Source organism: Heterodontus francisci, chromosome 16, assembly GCF_036365525.1.
Source record: "Heterodontus francisci isolate sHetFra1 chromosome 16, sHetFra1.hap1, whole genome shotgun sequence".
Lineage (NCBI taxonomy): Eukaryota > Metazoa > Chordata > Chondrichthyes > Heterodontiformes > Heterodontidae > Heterodontus > Heterodontus francisci.
Genome location: NC_090386.1, coordinates 67,405,499 through 67,421,735, shown reverse-complemented (window position 1 = coordinate 67,421,735; position 16,237 = coordinate 67,405,499). Strand labels below are relative to the sequence as shown.

At 41.0% G+C, this 16,237-nt stretch overlaps 1 protein-coding gene across 4 annotated transcripts in view; it reads left to right on the top strand.

The window, feature by feature from the left end:
• LOC137378171 (zinc finger and BTB domain-containing protein 46-like) overlaps positions 1 to 14,523 on the top strand; it is an 89,343-nt gene extending 74,820 nt beyond the window's left edge. For 3 of the 4 annotated variants that reach the window (XM_068048319.1, XM_068048318.1, XM_068048317.1), the window contains one exon: positions 11,338 to 14,523. In XM_068048319.1, the coding sequence (XP_067904420.1) occupies positions 11,338 to 12,150 (813 nt within the window). In that variant the 3' untranslated portion in view covers positions 12,151 to 14,523. The remainder of the gene's footprint in view (positions 1 to 11,337) is intronic. The other variant, XM_068048320.1, reaches the window with a different exon arrangement.
• Positions 14,524 to 16,237: the final 1,714 nt, after the last annotated feature.

Genomic DNA, 16,237 nt, shown 5'->3' with positions numbered 1-16,237 from the left:
GTATTTAAAACATTTAACATTGTTTTTAAAACTAGCTTTAACAGTAATATTTGAACGTGCTACAAGACTATAAATGTTGCCACAGCATAAGTAGTAATTTCAGTAATCTCGGCATTGAAGCAATGAAATTATGAAACCAGTGATTATTAGAGAGAATACGTGCAATGTTTAAGTGTTAAATATTCTTTGCATTGATCAAAACTAGGCTATTAGATATTAAATGCAGCATCCATTTAATGTGCAGACTAATTTTTGAGTCCTGAATTTTTTTTTTTGCTAATTTTGCACTATAAATGTGGCTAAGCGATTCCATAACCAACGGATCAGATCTAAGCTCTGCAGTCCTGCCACATCCTGCTGTGAATGGTGGTGGACAATTAAACAACTAACTGGAGGAGGTGGCTCCATAAATGTCCCCATCCTCAATGATGGGGGAGCCCAGTACATCAGTGCAAAAGATAAGGCTGAAGCATTTGCAACAGTCTTCAGCCAGAAGTGCCGAGTTGATGATCCATCTCGGCCTCTCCTGAAGTTCCCAGCATCACAGATGCCAGACTTCAGCCAATTTGATTCACTCTGCGTGATATCAAGAAACTACTGAAGGCACTGGATACTGCAAAAGCTATGGGCCCTGACAATATTCCGGCAATAGTACTGAAGAACTGTGCTCCAGAACTTGCCGCGCCCCTGGCTAAGCTGTTCCAGTACAGCTACAACACTGACGTCTACCCTGCAATGTGGAAAATTGCCCAGGTATGTCCTGTACACAAAAAGCAGGACAAGTCCAATCCGGCCAATAACCGCCCCATCAGTCTACTCTCAATCATCAGTAAAGTGATGGAAGGTGTCATCAACAGTGCCATCAAGCAGCACTTGCTTAGCAATATCCTGCTCAGTGACGCTGAGTTTGGGTTCCGCCAGGGCCACTCAGCTCCTGACCTCATTACAGCCTTGGTTCAAACATGGACAAAAGAGCTGAACTCAAGAGGTGAGCTGAGAGTGACTGCCCTTGACATCAAGGCAGCATTTGACCGAGTATGGCATCAAGGAGCCCGAGCAAAACTGAGGTCGATGGGAATCGGGGGGAAACCCTCCGCTGGCTGGAGTGATACCTAGCGCAAAGGAAGATGGTTGTGGTTGTTGGAGGTCAATCATCTCAGCTCCAGGACATCACTGCAGGAGTTCCTCAGGGTAGTGTCCTGGGCCCAACCATCTTCAGCTACTTCATCAATGACCTTCCTTCAATCATAAGGTCAGAAGTGGGGATGTTCGCTGATTGTGCAGTGTTCAGCACCATTCGTGAATCCTCAGATACTGAAGCAGTCTGTGTAGAAATGCAGCAAGACCTGGACAATATCCAGGCTTGAGCTGAAAAGTGGCAAGTAACATTCACGCCACACAAGTGCCAGGCAATGACCATCTCCAACAAGAGAGAATCCATCCATCTCCCCTTGACATTCAACGGCATTACCATCGCTGAATCCCCCACTATCAACATCCTCGGGGCTACCATTGACCAGAAACTGAACTGGAGTAGCCATATAAATACCGTGGCTACAAGAGCAGGTCAGAGGCTAGGAATCCTGAGGCGAGTAACTCACCTCCTGACTCCCCAAAGCCTATCCACCAACTACAAGGCACAAGTCAGGAGTGTGATGGAATACTCTCCACTTGCCTGGATGGGTGCAGCTCCAACAACACTCAAGAAGCTCGACACCATCCAGGACAAAGCCGCCCGCTTGATTGGCACCCCACCTACAAACATTCACTTCCTCCACCACGGACGCACAGTGGCAGCAGTGTGTACCATCTACAAGATGCAATGCACCAAGGCGGCTTAGACAGCACCTTCCAAACCCGCGATCTCTACCAACTAGAAGGACAAGGGCAGCAAATACATGGGAACACAACCACCTGCAAGTTCCCCTCCAAGTCACACACCATCCTGACTTGGAATTATATCGCTGTTCCTTCACTGTTGCTGGGTCAAAATCCTGGAACTCCCTTCCTAACAGCACTGTGGGTAGACCTACCCCAAATGGACTGCAGCGGTTCAAGAAGGCAACTCACCACCACCTTCTCAAGGGCAATTAGGGATGGGCAATAAATGCTGGCCTGGCCAGTGACGCCCATATCCCATGAATGAATTTTTTATAACAATTTTTTTAGCCTTCATTTAAACATTTTTCAGACCTTGGAAGTGTTTGGGGTAACTTTTTTTGTAAAAAATCACCCATGTAAACTTGATGGGATGAGTGATGTCATTCTATGTTGTAACATTCTCTGATTTATGTTAAAATGTATGCATTATGTTGGGCCTTGAATTAAGGTGCAGACTGGCACCTTTTCAGAAACTACATTCACCGAATGTATATTGTTCTGCAATTTGTGGTTTACTTTGGGACCAATATTTCCATTTCTGACATGGCATAAAGTTTGAAGGAAGTTTAGAATAAGTGAGAAGTTGCATGCATTGTGTCAGTGTGCAGTGTCAGTGCATGTGCAGTGGTGCTGAATAAGTGGCAGGTTGACATCAAACCACAAGCAACCTCACACCCAAGTTGAAAGTGAGGAATGGGGCTCCTTGCTTTCTTCAAGTCTCAAGGAAGACTTAATACAATCACCACAATTTAAAAGAAAACTATTTCTTCAAAACTGAAGTTTTATTCAACAGGTCACATTTTCTTTATTATTGGTGCCCATTCTTGCAACACATATTAATTCTTGATTGCTGTTAATTGAAAAGTAATCTATCCCACTGAACAGCTTACATAGGGTATAATGAATGGAATGGTTATAAGATGAAATGGGATCGTGTGAAAAATTGAGAAAAATCATTGGGTGAATTACAAACAACAGCAGATCAATGTTTTCCATTTTGCTCCCCTTCCAATCTAGTATATAGAGTAGAAGGCCATTTTGCTTTTTTGTACAAAAGCCCGACTTAATTAATCCTCCAGATGTGACTAGTTTAAAATTATTTGATGTAAATTGCATTTTTGGTTGAGCGAAAGTTGATTGAATGTCATGAAGCAATTACGCGATTTATATTTCTCTCAATTCTCTCTCCATCTCATTTGTTCCTTTCATGTTCTCTGTTCCCTGCTCCTCGCTACATTATTTTTAGGTGTATGTTACATTTTAAATTAAATATTTTGAGCAAGCGTTTCAAAGAAAACTTCAGTAACTGCAATACATTTTACTCTGATGGACACTTTTAGTGCGAAAGATGCCATGAACAATAGCTGCTCTTTTATAATGAGTGTTCCATGTTATGATTGCAAAATCTTGTCATCCACTTCCTACAAATCATAGCAAATGCTTGCAATGTTTATCATCCATTTTTTGGCTCAGTAACTGAAATTTCTGCCTTCCAAAATGGGGGTCTAAACAAAATAAGTTTAATAATGACATTTTCATAATATCATGATTGGATGTACCAATCGATGACAAATGTACAGAGATGGCTAAGTGTGCTGGATACAGCAAAGTCTATAGGCCCCAGCAATATCCTGGCTGTGGCGCTGAAGACTTGTGCTTCAGAACTCACTGCGCTCCTAGCCAAACTGTTACAGTACAGCTGAAACACTGGCATCTACTCAACAAAGTGGAAAATTACCCAGTTATGTCCCATCCACAAAAAAGCAGGACAAACCAATCCAGCTAATTACCACCTCATCAGCCAAGTGATGGAAGGTGTCGTCCACAGTGCCATCAAGTGGTACTTGCTCAACAATAACCTGCTCAACAATGCTACGTTTGGGATTTGCCAGGACCACTCGACTCCAGACCTCGTTATGCCCTTGTCCAAACATGGTCAAAAGAGATGAATTTCAGAGGTGAAGTGAGTTTGACTGCCCTTGACATCAAGGCAGCATTTGACAGAGTGTAGCATCAAGAAGCCTCAGTAAAATCCAAGTCGATGGGATTCGGGGAAATTCTTTAATGGCTGGTGTCATATCTAGCACAAAGCAAGATGGTTTTGGTTGTTGGAGGCTAATCATGCCTGCAGGAGTTCCTCAGTCCAGTGTCCGAGGCCCAGCTATCTTGCAGCGGCTTCATCAATGAACTCCTTACCATCATGAGGTCAGTAATGAGGATGTTTGCTAATGATTGCAGAATAGTGAATAGACTAAACACCACGCAGCTAATGAAGCTGTCTATGTGTGGATGCAGCAACACCTGGATAACATTTAGGCTTGAGCTGATAAGGGGCACATAATATTTGTGCCACACAAGTGCCAGGCAATGACTTATGTGCAGTGTTCTAATCCAGATAGCCAGGTGGTGAAAGATAGAATGGGAGCCTAATATTTACACACTTTTTATAAGCTTTTATTTACAGTTATGGACAAAACAAACATGCACCCTCAAACCCCACAATTAGTTTCAGTCTGCTCCTATATATATAGGAGCATAAATGAATCCCAGTTCATGTCTACCACCTGAATACAATTAGACTCAATTAACATACAATTAACTCTCGACTCCTCTAACCCTTTACATGAATCTACAAGGCACAAGTCAGAAATGTGTTTGAGTACTCCCCACTTGCCTACTTGGGTGAGTAGCTCCAAAAACATGCTCAACACCATTCAGGACAAAGCAGTTTGCTTGACTGGCACCCCTTCCATACCATTAAACATTCACTCCCTCCACCACTGGTGCACAGTGGTTGCAATGTGTACCATCTACAAGATGCACTGCAGCTATTCGCCAAGGCTTCTTGAACAGCACCTTCTGAACCTGTGACCTTCACTATCTAGAAGAACAAAGGTAGCAGGCACATGGGAATATCACCACCTGCAAGTTCTCCTCCAAGTTACACTGTCCTGATTTGGGAATGTATTGCCATTCCTTGATTGTTGCTGGGTCAAAATCCTGGAACTCCCTACCTAACAGTGTTGTGGTTCAAGGAAGGTGCTCACCCCCACCTCGAGGGAAATTAGGGTTGGGCAGTAAATACTGGCCTTGCCAGTGCGCACCCTCCTCTCTCCCCATCCACCCCGCCTCCCCCACCCCAAACATCTCATGAACAATTTTTTTTTGAATTTGGATCGAAAGACCAGTAAAGTCCATGTAACCTGCCCCATACGGTTATGATGCCTTCTGCATAAAGTTGAGAGACTCACTACTCTCTGTGTCATAGTCTACTAGAAGAGGCAAAAAATCAAAATCCCGGCAGGAACACCGAAGACTTCAGGCAAAAGGACAGAGCATTGGTGCAGGAGTAAGAGAAGACTGACCAGCATTCAATCTACAGAGCAGGAGGGGGAAAGATTTGCAAAAATAAATGTTACTCTCTAAAAAGAGCAACGGGGCATGGTACTGAGAGTAGTCTCATTCCTTTTCAATTGATAAACTGAACTTGGGGGCTCAAATTAAACTTTCCGTAAGGTAAACTTTCCTGGCTCGAACAAAAGCGACAGCTGGACACCAAAGGCACAAAAATGTTACCAGGTCCAAATGACAGGAAATACATATGCATGACATTGAAATACACTTGGCTGTATGTGAGCGTGTATATTATATGTCCAGACCCACTTCTGTGACAATTTTAACATGCAGTAACAGAAGTAGGGACCCAGTATAATGGAGTTTCCAAGTCACGCCAGATTCCTGAAAGTTTAGTCCTTGTACATTTAGATGTATCAAATCTTATGTTTAGCATGTGTCCTTTGCACTGTTACAGATGTAAAATTATCTTTAGCATGCCTGGCTTTTCTGACATGGAACCTGAAATTTATAAGCAATTTTTTGACTTTAAATAGGCCTCAACAGTTCAAAAGTCACGTTAATTACCTGCATTCCCACATGAACAGTGCAGGTAGGTCAGCTTAGAACTAAATATCACACCCGTGTCCTTGAGTACTGCCATAAGAGATTATATTAGAGATGGATGGGAAGAGATCAGAAGGTCCATTGAGTCTACCTCATTCAGCCATGTTGTAAGTAAGCAACATGACCCTCAGTGCACCTCTCACCAGCAGCCAAGTAATCTCTTGGCTGAGGTAAAAAAAATCTGAAAACTAAACTGAGAAAATAAAAGCCTCAGAAGTTCTTCTCTGCCTCCTGAAGGTGATCATTACCCAATATCCTGCCTACCTTTTGTACATCTCGAGATTGGCCTTCTCCGGGAGCTTGTGTCGCTCCCTTTTTGGAGTTTGCAAAGAATGTCTACCAACCATGCAAGCTGGCAATGTTCCAAACGTCACTGAGACTCTGGGAAAAGGAAAACTTCATGACATATGACCTAATTTCCTGCTCAAGTAATTTGTACTTATGTCCCCTCACTCTCTGTCTAATTCAAATAATCTGTCGGCATGTGAACAGTTTAGTCCCTTGATCATTGTATATATTTTAGTCAAGCCTCCGCAAGGTCTAAGTTCTGCTAGAGTAAAAAGACCCAGCTTCTGGAACCTATTGTGATACCTAAGGGTTTTTAAACTAGTAGCCCTCTGAAACATCTCCAGAGCCCCTCTATTTCCCACCATATGAGACCAGAACTGAAAGTGGTATTCTGCATGTGGCCTAACCAAGGTTTTGTACATGGACACATTGGTGCTCTTTGTTTTATGGTGAATCATCCTAGCTCTATACCCTGTTACAAGAGTGCCTCTGTTCTGTTAACTATTTTTTCTGAGGATTCATTTTTTGAAACATTGAAGAAATGTTAAACTTTGGGGTTTTCAAAGGGGTTCATGGGAAGGTCACTTGACTTGAAAAACCGTCCCTGGAAATGGTTTTTAAAATGGGCACTCTGAGATCTGGTGAGGAAAACAAGCCTTTCCGGGAAACCACCTGACTTCCAGCTGAATAAGCAGAGAACATGGGCACCTTGGAGAAATTGTTTACGAAGAAGTGAAAGGTCAAGATTAATGGAGGTCAAAAGGTTGTTGGTTTTGCTTTTGAACTGTTTTGAGTTGAGGTATAACTGTATAAAAGTGGAGAGACCTCCCAAGGAGAGGAGAAGACCACAACCCAGCTCAGTTTTCCAGCACCTCTCTAAAAGACCCTGAGAAGTCCACTATGTCAACTCATCTCGTCTCCTGTCTTTGGAGAAAAGCCTGCTAAATTAATTATCAACGCTGCCTGAAAAGAGCTATTCTAAAAGATCCCAGGGACCTGTCTACATATACTCGGAGGCCAAACTGTATGCCAGTTTTGGAACACAACATATCTCATCTGTTGTTGCTTCAAGAATGAGCAAGTATTCAGCCCAAGTGTCTTTTTTTTGTCTGTAATAGAGTTCTAAAAACAAAAATCCTTTTATTTTTCTAGTTAACTGTATGTGTTAATGTGAGCGTGAGGGGCTAAGATAAAAAGGGAACTTTAATATTTCAATCTGTGTGGTTTATACTTTATTTCAATACTGGTTAAGACTTGTTTTATAATCTGATAATTTTGGTTTTTATTGAAGAAACCTGGTTGGTGTGTTTTATTCTGGGATAAAAATAGAGTCTATTTCACCGTATCGGTAAGTGGGCAAAAAATTAAATATATGCGGTGACCTGTGGAGAAGTGGAACTAGAATAAAGAGTGCAATCCTCCTGCCTTGGTTGTAACAACCCTATACTCTTGGCTTTCACTAAAGCTTCTTCGCATTGGTCATGGACATTTAGAGACACTCGCATATCAAGTCAACTGCAAAACAAAACCGCAGTAACATGGACGCTGGTATCACCATCAAAATGGAGTGGTGGTTACGTGATCCCTCCTCTACTGGAAATCAACAAACCTGTTTGCAGAGCTGGACCTCCGATAACCTCCTTTATTCAAAAAGGGAGGGAGACAGAAAGCAGGAAACTGCAGGCCAGTTGGTTTAACATCTGTCTTAGGGAAAATGTTAGAAGCTATTATTAAAGATGTTATAGCAGGGCATTTAGAAAAATTCAAGTTAATCAGGCAGAGTCAACATGGTTTTGTGAAAGGGTAATTATGTTTAACCAATTTATTGGACTTCTTTGAGGGAGTTACATGTGCTGTCAATGAAGGGGAACCTGTGGATGTATTGTACTTAGATTTCCAGGAGGCATTTGGTAAGGTGCCACATCAAAGGTTATTGCAGAAAATAAAAGCTCCTGGTATAGGGGGTGATGTATTGTCATGGAAAGAAGATTGGTTGGTTAACAGCAAACAGAGTATGCATAAAAAGATCATTTACTGGTTTGCAAGATGTAACGAGTGGTGTGCCGTAGGGATCAGTGGTTAGACCTCAACTATTTACAATTTATATAAATGATTTAGATGAAGGGACTGAAGGTATGGTTGCTAAATTTGCTGATGACACAAAGATAGGTAGGAAAGTAACTTGCGAAGAGGGCATCATGAGGCTACAAAGGGATATAGATAGGTTAAATGAGTGGGCAAAGACCTGCCAAATAGAGTATAATGCGGGAAAGTGTGAAATTGTCCACTTTGGCAGGAAGAATAAAAAAGAAGCTTATTATCTAAATGGTGTGAGATTGCAGAGCTCTGAGATGCAGAGGGATCTGGGTGTCCTAGTGCATGAATCGCAAAAGGTTAGTCTGCAGGTGCAGCACGTAATTAGGAAAGCTAATAGAATGTTATCGTTTATCGTGAAGGGAATTGAATACAAAAGTAAGGAAGTTATGCTTCAGCTATGCAGGGCATTGGTGAGACCACATCTGGAGTACTGTGTACAGTACTGGTCTCATTTCAGGAAGGATGTAAATGCTTTGGAGGCAGTACAGAGAAGGTTTACTAGACTAATATCTGGAATGGGTGGCCTGTCTTACGAGGAAAGATTGGACAGGCTAGGCTTGTATCCGCTGGAATTTAGAAGAGTGAGAGGCGACTTGATTGAAACATCCAAGCTCCTGAGGAGTCTTGACAGGGTGGATGTGGAAAGGATGTTTCCCCTTGTGGGAGAATCTCAAACTCGGGGTCACTGTTTAAAAATAAGGGGTCGCCCATTTAAGTTAGAGATGAGAATTTTATTCTGAGGGCCGTGAGTCTTTGGAATTTTCTTCCTCAAAAGGCAGTGGAAGCAGAGTCTTTGAATATTTTTAAGGCAGAAGTAGATAGATTCTTGATAAGCAAGGGGGTTGAAGGCTGTTGGGGGTAGGTGGAAATGTGGAGTAATCAGTTCAGCCATGAACTTATTGAATGGCAGAGCAGGCTCGAGGGGCCGAGTGGCCTCCTCCTGTTGCTAATTCGTATGTTTGTACATATCTGAAATAGCTCTGGGGAGAACTCCTTTGAAATTGAAAAGAGCACTATTGCATATTAATGACTCTTAGCGACATGAATGAACTAACAAAGGATTTTGAAGACAGACTGGCTCACAGCCCAAACCAAAATGAGTGGGTGTGGAGTAGTACCGTGTTACCAGAATGGTCCCCATTCAGACATCAATCGATAGCCATGGTTATCATATCCTGGCCCATTGTGTGGTCACGCCAGGGAAGAGGGCCATGTGCTTCCTAACAGAAACACTAATGTAATGGATTTTTACCTTTAAAAAGTAGCCCTCCGGAGAGAGAGGGGAGGTCAAGCCAACACCTTCAGAAAGCCAGTCAGAGGCTGTGCAAGTTATTCAGCAAGCAACAAGAGCCCTGCTGAACTAGAACTGAACAGCTGCTACAGCGGAGACATCACAAAGCAGCTTTGAGAGTCTCTCCATCTGGGAAGGTAGCAAAATCCACAGCACCACTTTTGTGCTGATTCGTAACTAGTAGAAATCTACAACACCTCAACAAGTTCAAGATTATAAACACCCATGCCTTCACCTTTAAAAGAGGCTGTCCTAACAGGTTTTAACATGTTTATTGTAAACCACAAATACTCAGCACACTTATAATTTTAAACTACCCACCCTTTCTCTCTGTCTGTTGTGGATGTATGTGTGTGTGTGAGGTTGCGACTTTTTCAGGAATTGTGTAAAAATAAAGTTTTTTTTTTAACCTACGAGAAAACTTGTCTTTTGCCTGTTTATTTGACCCAAAAGACAGTCGGGCTAACTCAACATTTTAACAAAACATGATTGTGGTCAGTTGGGAGGTGAATAGTGCGAACCACCCACACCCCTTTCCACTTGTCTGTAACAAGATTTTAGTTTAGACCCAGCATGGTATGCATTACATTACAGTTAATCTCACCACCCCCCCAGCAGCCACCACCCCCCCCCCCCCCCCAACAACCCTGCAACACTCCCCAGATGTTGGCCTATCCTCCCATTGCATCTATATCAGATTTTTTTTTTCTCTCAAGGGCTCTGATAGCAGCATTGATATTTGAGTCATCTATGAACTTGAAGACTGTACCCACAACACCACCATCCAGATCATTGTCGGAAATAGTGAAGCCGAACAATCCTAACACTGAATCCTGCAGAACTCCACTTGTAAATAGTCTTCAAGCAGAGCTTCTATTACTGATGACAACCCTCTGTCTACAATAACGTAACTAATTCACTTGCATCCCAGGGTCAGCTCTCAACTCCAAAGTACTGTCTTGTATAAAAACCTAGTAAATATGCAAGTAGATTTGAAGGCAAATAAGTTCTTTATGAATATTTCTTCCAGAAACTGGAAAGCATATTCTCATTTTTTATTTTTCTTGCTGCCACCATTGTTCTGCCAAGTGGGTAAGAACAATTAGAGCTGTAACTCCCACTGCTATTGCTTTTGAGTTGTACAGGCAATTTACAGGATGATTTGTTCACTTTTTTTAATGGTCTGCTTCAGCTACTGTTTTGGCAGAGATTTGTCAAATCTTCCTTCTGTGCGATGATACAGTAATGGTATTTCTAGATTTACATTTGCCAGTATTAAATGCTGTAAGGTTGCTTCTCCAATGGTTCAAAAATTTTATCTGGTGAGTAGTTGAGTCATGTGAACTAAAAGGGTTCCTGATTTGAACCTCGGGCTGTATTATCAGCTCATCTCAGCTGCTGTAGTGATAGGAGTTTTAAAATTGGCCTTGTACACCTGGGTTACAGAGAGGAAAATCAGCCAGGCTCCCTGCTTCAGATTGTTATCTGGTGACCCTGTTGAAATGTGCATGTGGATGTTGAGGGCAAGGAGATCAAATAACCTGCCAACACTTGCTGTCCAGGCGTACAAATTTTAAATAATGACCACTTGTGAGAGATGTAAAAGAGTGCCTGTAAAACCACACTGCAGCAAAATTATACAACAGGGAATAATTTGTGATGGAAATATTTTCTGCAAGCTTGTTTGCGTCACAGCTGAGATGCTTTTTTGAGTGATCTCCCAAACCAATTCTACCGATTTTATTTTTTACTAGGGGCTTTTTAAGTCTAATCACTTTTTAAAGAAAAATTGCTAAATATAATTTGTTTTATCTGTTTAGGTGCACAGCAAAGACAAAAAATATGTCTGCAAAGTCTGCAACAGAGTCTTCATGTCAGCAGCCAGCGTTGGCATTAAGCACGGCTCTAGACGCCATGGAATATGTGTGGATTGTGCAGGTGGAAGTCTGATGTCTCAGCTAGACCAGGATGGTGCAGATGAGTCTCCAGATGGAATGTTCTCTGCAGAAAACCCATACCCTGATGAACATGGGGAAATCCAGTACGCTGATGAACATGTTGACAGCCAGTACCCTGAAGATCACGGGGAAAGCCGGTACCCTGAAGATCACGGGGAAAGCCGGTACCCTGAAGATCACGGGGAAAGCCGGTACCCTGAAGATCGCGGGGAAAGCCGGTACCCTGAAGATCGCGGGGAAAGCCGGTACCCTGAAGATAGCGGGGAAAGCCGGTACCCTGAAGATAGCGGGGAAAGCCGGTACCCTGAAGATAGCGGGGAAAGCCGGTACCCTGAAGATCCCGGGGAAGGCCGCTTCCCTGAAGATCCCGGGGAAGGCCGCTACCCTGAAGATCCCGGGGAAGGCCGCTACCCTGAAGATCCCGGGGAAAGCCAGTACCCTGAAGATCCCGGGGAAAGCCAGTACCCTGAAGATCACGAGGACAGAGAAAGGGAGGTTGATGAAGAAATGGCAGATGGTGAGGAGGAGATTAAGTGGAAGGATGATGTGATTCCCCAGGCTGATATAATTCTGGAAGATGATAAGGAGGTGATAGAGTCCCAACAAGACCAAGAGAATCAAGAAATTCCTGTAGCAGATGACAAGGATTTTGGGTGGATTTCACAGGAAATGTAGCCTTTGGGTTACTTTTACATTCGAGAGTGCATCAGTGCACCATAGTTCTTTAGAGTGCTAGCTGTTTCACTAATGTACATGTTAAATTGTAGTCGGGCAGTTTTACAAGAACATTATATTTACAAAGAATACTGTTCAGAAAGATACATACACCACAGTGATTTTTCAGGTTCATTGTCCACTTGTGAAATTTAGGATTAGATGTTAAAATTTGGGGGCATTGTACCAGTGGTTCTATACACCTTTCTTAAATTTCATAATATTTTTGAAGAATATTGATAAATTTAGAGATTTTCAATCACTTTATGAGCTACTGTTGTCCTTAAAATGTTAATCTGGATTGCCCATGTATATGCAGTATCCAAAGCACATTGCTAACTGTTGAGATAATGAAACAGCCATTGAATAACAAAGGTTTTATCTGTTTGCTTCCCAAGTACCAATCTATAATTGTTGAAGTTGTCATTCCTTCCTGCAGCCCAAAAATGCATTTTGATGTGAAAACCCCATCATTTTGTGTGTTAATAGATTAGACATCACTGACAAATTATGTGCAAAAACAAGAAAGGTGTACATTCCCAAAAAAGATTTTCCACTTTGCAAACATATGAGACATTCCTTCATTCTGTAACGTCTCTGTGCACACAAATTCTACCATAGATTTAGTTTTCTGAGTTAGTGCATTTTAAGAAGTGTTTCATAATGGGGCTTCTTCGCTATGGCGGGTGTGAGTCATGTGCTGCATTGTGTTCTTTTAACATTTTCAGTGTCTATATTTTTGGCCTTCTTGTGGAGATTAATTTTGGCTGTCATGACATGAAGCTTTCACAAAGTTCAAAGCTGTGCCAGATCTCTATTCTCTTTAGTCAAGGAAGTAAGGAGTTAACTTATTTGTTGCATTGATAAAAAGGTAGCACATGCTTTTTTTTAGTCATAATATACACTAAATACTGAATATATACCAAATTATATGTTTTAATAGAATTTACTTTGGATACTTTACTGATGATTTTTGTTTATCATTTAGAAAATGCAAAAAAACTGGAATTGTTCAATATATTTCAGAAAATCAGATCTTATCATGTTTTGGCTTGTTAGTGGTAATATGTGCAAATCCTTACTAAATTAAGCCATAACTATGGTTACTTTTTAGAAATCTATATTGTTGTATTTCAGATTTCTGCCTTTTACATTAGGAGTTTACCCTGATGAAAGTTTTTAAGAGTGCTGTGTGAGTATGCTCTCATATATTTATTTTTTCAACATGCTTTCAGCTGGATTTGTTAAAAGCGCTTAAAGCTGTTGAAATCTTCTCTGCTTGGAATATTATTCTATATGATACTGACTTTGTAATTATAAACCTGTGTTTGTATTCAAGATGTGTTTAATATTCAGAGTTAGTTATGAGTAGTGGGAGAAGATGACCGTGCATTGTACTGATCTCTGTAAATGTAGTAATTACATTTTTTTTAGGTGATTATGCTTTCTGTATCTTAGGCATGCCAAAGGTCTGCCTAAAGTTCATGTGCTGGGAATAGCTTGGATATACTCACACCCAAATCAATCTTAAATAAACCGGGAAGTGCTGCCAAAGCAAACCAATGCTGTGCTCGTTTTGAAACTTTTCTGTAATATCTGAACTTTGAGTGCTGTGTTTCATTCAAATGTAAAGAGAATGCTGTATGTATACTTTTTATGCAAGTAGTAATATGCACTACTTTTGAGAGTAGCCTATCAAACACTGAACAATGGTTTAAAAATTATCATCTATGGAATTTGAGCAGAGTACAATAATGCAGGATTGCCATGGATCATTATGGCTAGTCTAATGCTGCACTGACCTCCTGCTGTCCATTACCTTTTTACTCCTGTGAAAGTTAAATTACTGACCTACGCATGGATGCAAAAAATTGATTCCAGTCAATTATATAAATGCAAAAAGATGACTTCGAATCCATTGCTTAATTTATCCATTTGATAATGTTGAAAAGTAGTTTCCTACATGGGATTGTTCCATTGGACATTCTGGAGCTCTGACAATGCAATGGCCATCATAGTTTTGTCTATCTCAAGAATCTACACTTCAGAGAAACATGTTAGTCAATTTTTTTCAAAGTTAAGAAATATCTTTTGTCGTCCTAGAACTTTTACTCTGGATAACCTAAAATCCTGTATTAGCAATACCTGAAAGAGCCTGTTTGCTTGTAGCAGAACACTGCATTGTGCCAATTTGAAGAATTGCAATAGTAGATGTTCAAATTATGAAGAAAATTTTTGAATCACATTTTGATTACTTTACAGAAGGACTAGTGAAATATGAATAACAGTTGATTAATTCTGTCTTAATACTGAAGTAGTTAATAGCACTTGCAAACTCAATAAGTATACTCACTGTGAGCTCAATTGTCAAATTAAAAAAACTCAAAATAGAAATAAGTGCCAGCTACGATAATGAATTCATCTAATAATTTTCATTTAATGCTCATTTAATGAGTATCACTGCAGCGTGGTGCAAAACAATATTGGCAAAGGTATCTGAACAAATCACCAACCCACTGAATAATGTTTGATGGCTGGACCTTTGAGAAATGGATCAGAAGAGGGCAATGTATTTCCAATTTAAATAAAAATGTTTTATCAATATTAGATAGTTTAAAAAAAAAACTCTTCAACCTAACCATTTTTATACTAGTGCACTTACATGCAATTTCTATTATCAGGTAAGACGTTGGCTAGATTGAGTTCCTTTTTCTTTAGAATAACAAATAAATTCAGCTGTTTTTTTAAGGAAAGTAATGAAAACTGCGTTGAGAAAAGAAGGACGCATTGAGTCATGGAGATAGCTAAAATCATGCAAATAAATATCACAATGAGCACCTTTTTTAACACAAGTTCTGCTAAATGAAGTCTGGCCTGACTTAGCTCAGTTGGACTAATCTTGTTGCTTTTTCAGCCAATGTTGCTTAATTTTAGCCTTGAAATGACTAGAGGCAAGGTTGAAAGAGATACTGGAGTAATAAGACCCTACGCTTGCCAGAGAGAGCAGAAGTCAGCAAAGTAAAACAGAACATTCAACTAGTTTGCCAAATCATTAGAGCACAAGCATGGAGATGTCCTTCGGAAATGCTACGGTCAGGACATGGCATGAATACTGTTTACTGTGGCACAAGAGAATCTGCCAAACCCCAGAACTGATGCTGATTCTTTGTCTCCACTGTATGAGGCAACATTGGGAAAAGCATGCACTTGAAAGGAGGTGAGTGAGAAGGTACAAAGTGGAATAGAAAAAGTTAGTCCTAAGCACTGTTTCAAATTAACCAATAGCTATTAGACAAAGGGACACAAGTACAAACTAGTCAAAGGAAAGTTCAGGACTGATTTGAGGAAGCACTTTTTCACAGAAGGAGTCATTAATACCTGGAATGGTCTTCTGCGCAGTGCAATGAAAGCAATTTCTGGAATCTTTCCAGCGGTATTTGGATGGGGACTGAAGGTTTTTATGAAATATGAGCTGGATGTGTTAAATAGTCTCTGCCATCTGTATCTTTGTTGTTTAATATGTTCACATTATTAAGTACAATACAGGAATTGAAGGCAGTTGAGATTTTTATATTGCAGAAACTAAAATAACGAATGTATGCTGATTCAGTCTTTTTGTTAATCCAATATAAATTCGAAAGATTTACTCTCCTTTTTAATTTTCCCCTTCCTTTCCTTCATTCGAGGTGTTGAATCTTTGGTGAGCTTTGGTTTAGAGGATGCTGATCGCCCTCCAGCTCATTATCCAAATGACCACTATTCGGGCTGAATTTCACCAGCCCTTTGGCGGCGGGGTGGGGGTTAAAATTCTGCAGGGAGAGGCCCGCCTCGACCCGTGACATCGAGGATGGCCCGTCGCATAATATCATCGGCAGGGGGACCTTGGTGTGGTTCTCCCCACCGCCGGGCCCTTCATCTACATATTAAAATGAACCTAATTGATATACAAGTAAACTTACTCGCAGGCAGCGGCTGTCCAATGCCGATTTTACAGCCACCGTTGATACTTTGTGTGCCTTCGGACCTCCAAGGTAAGAACCTGGTGGGG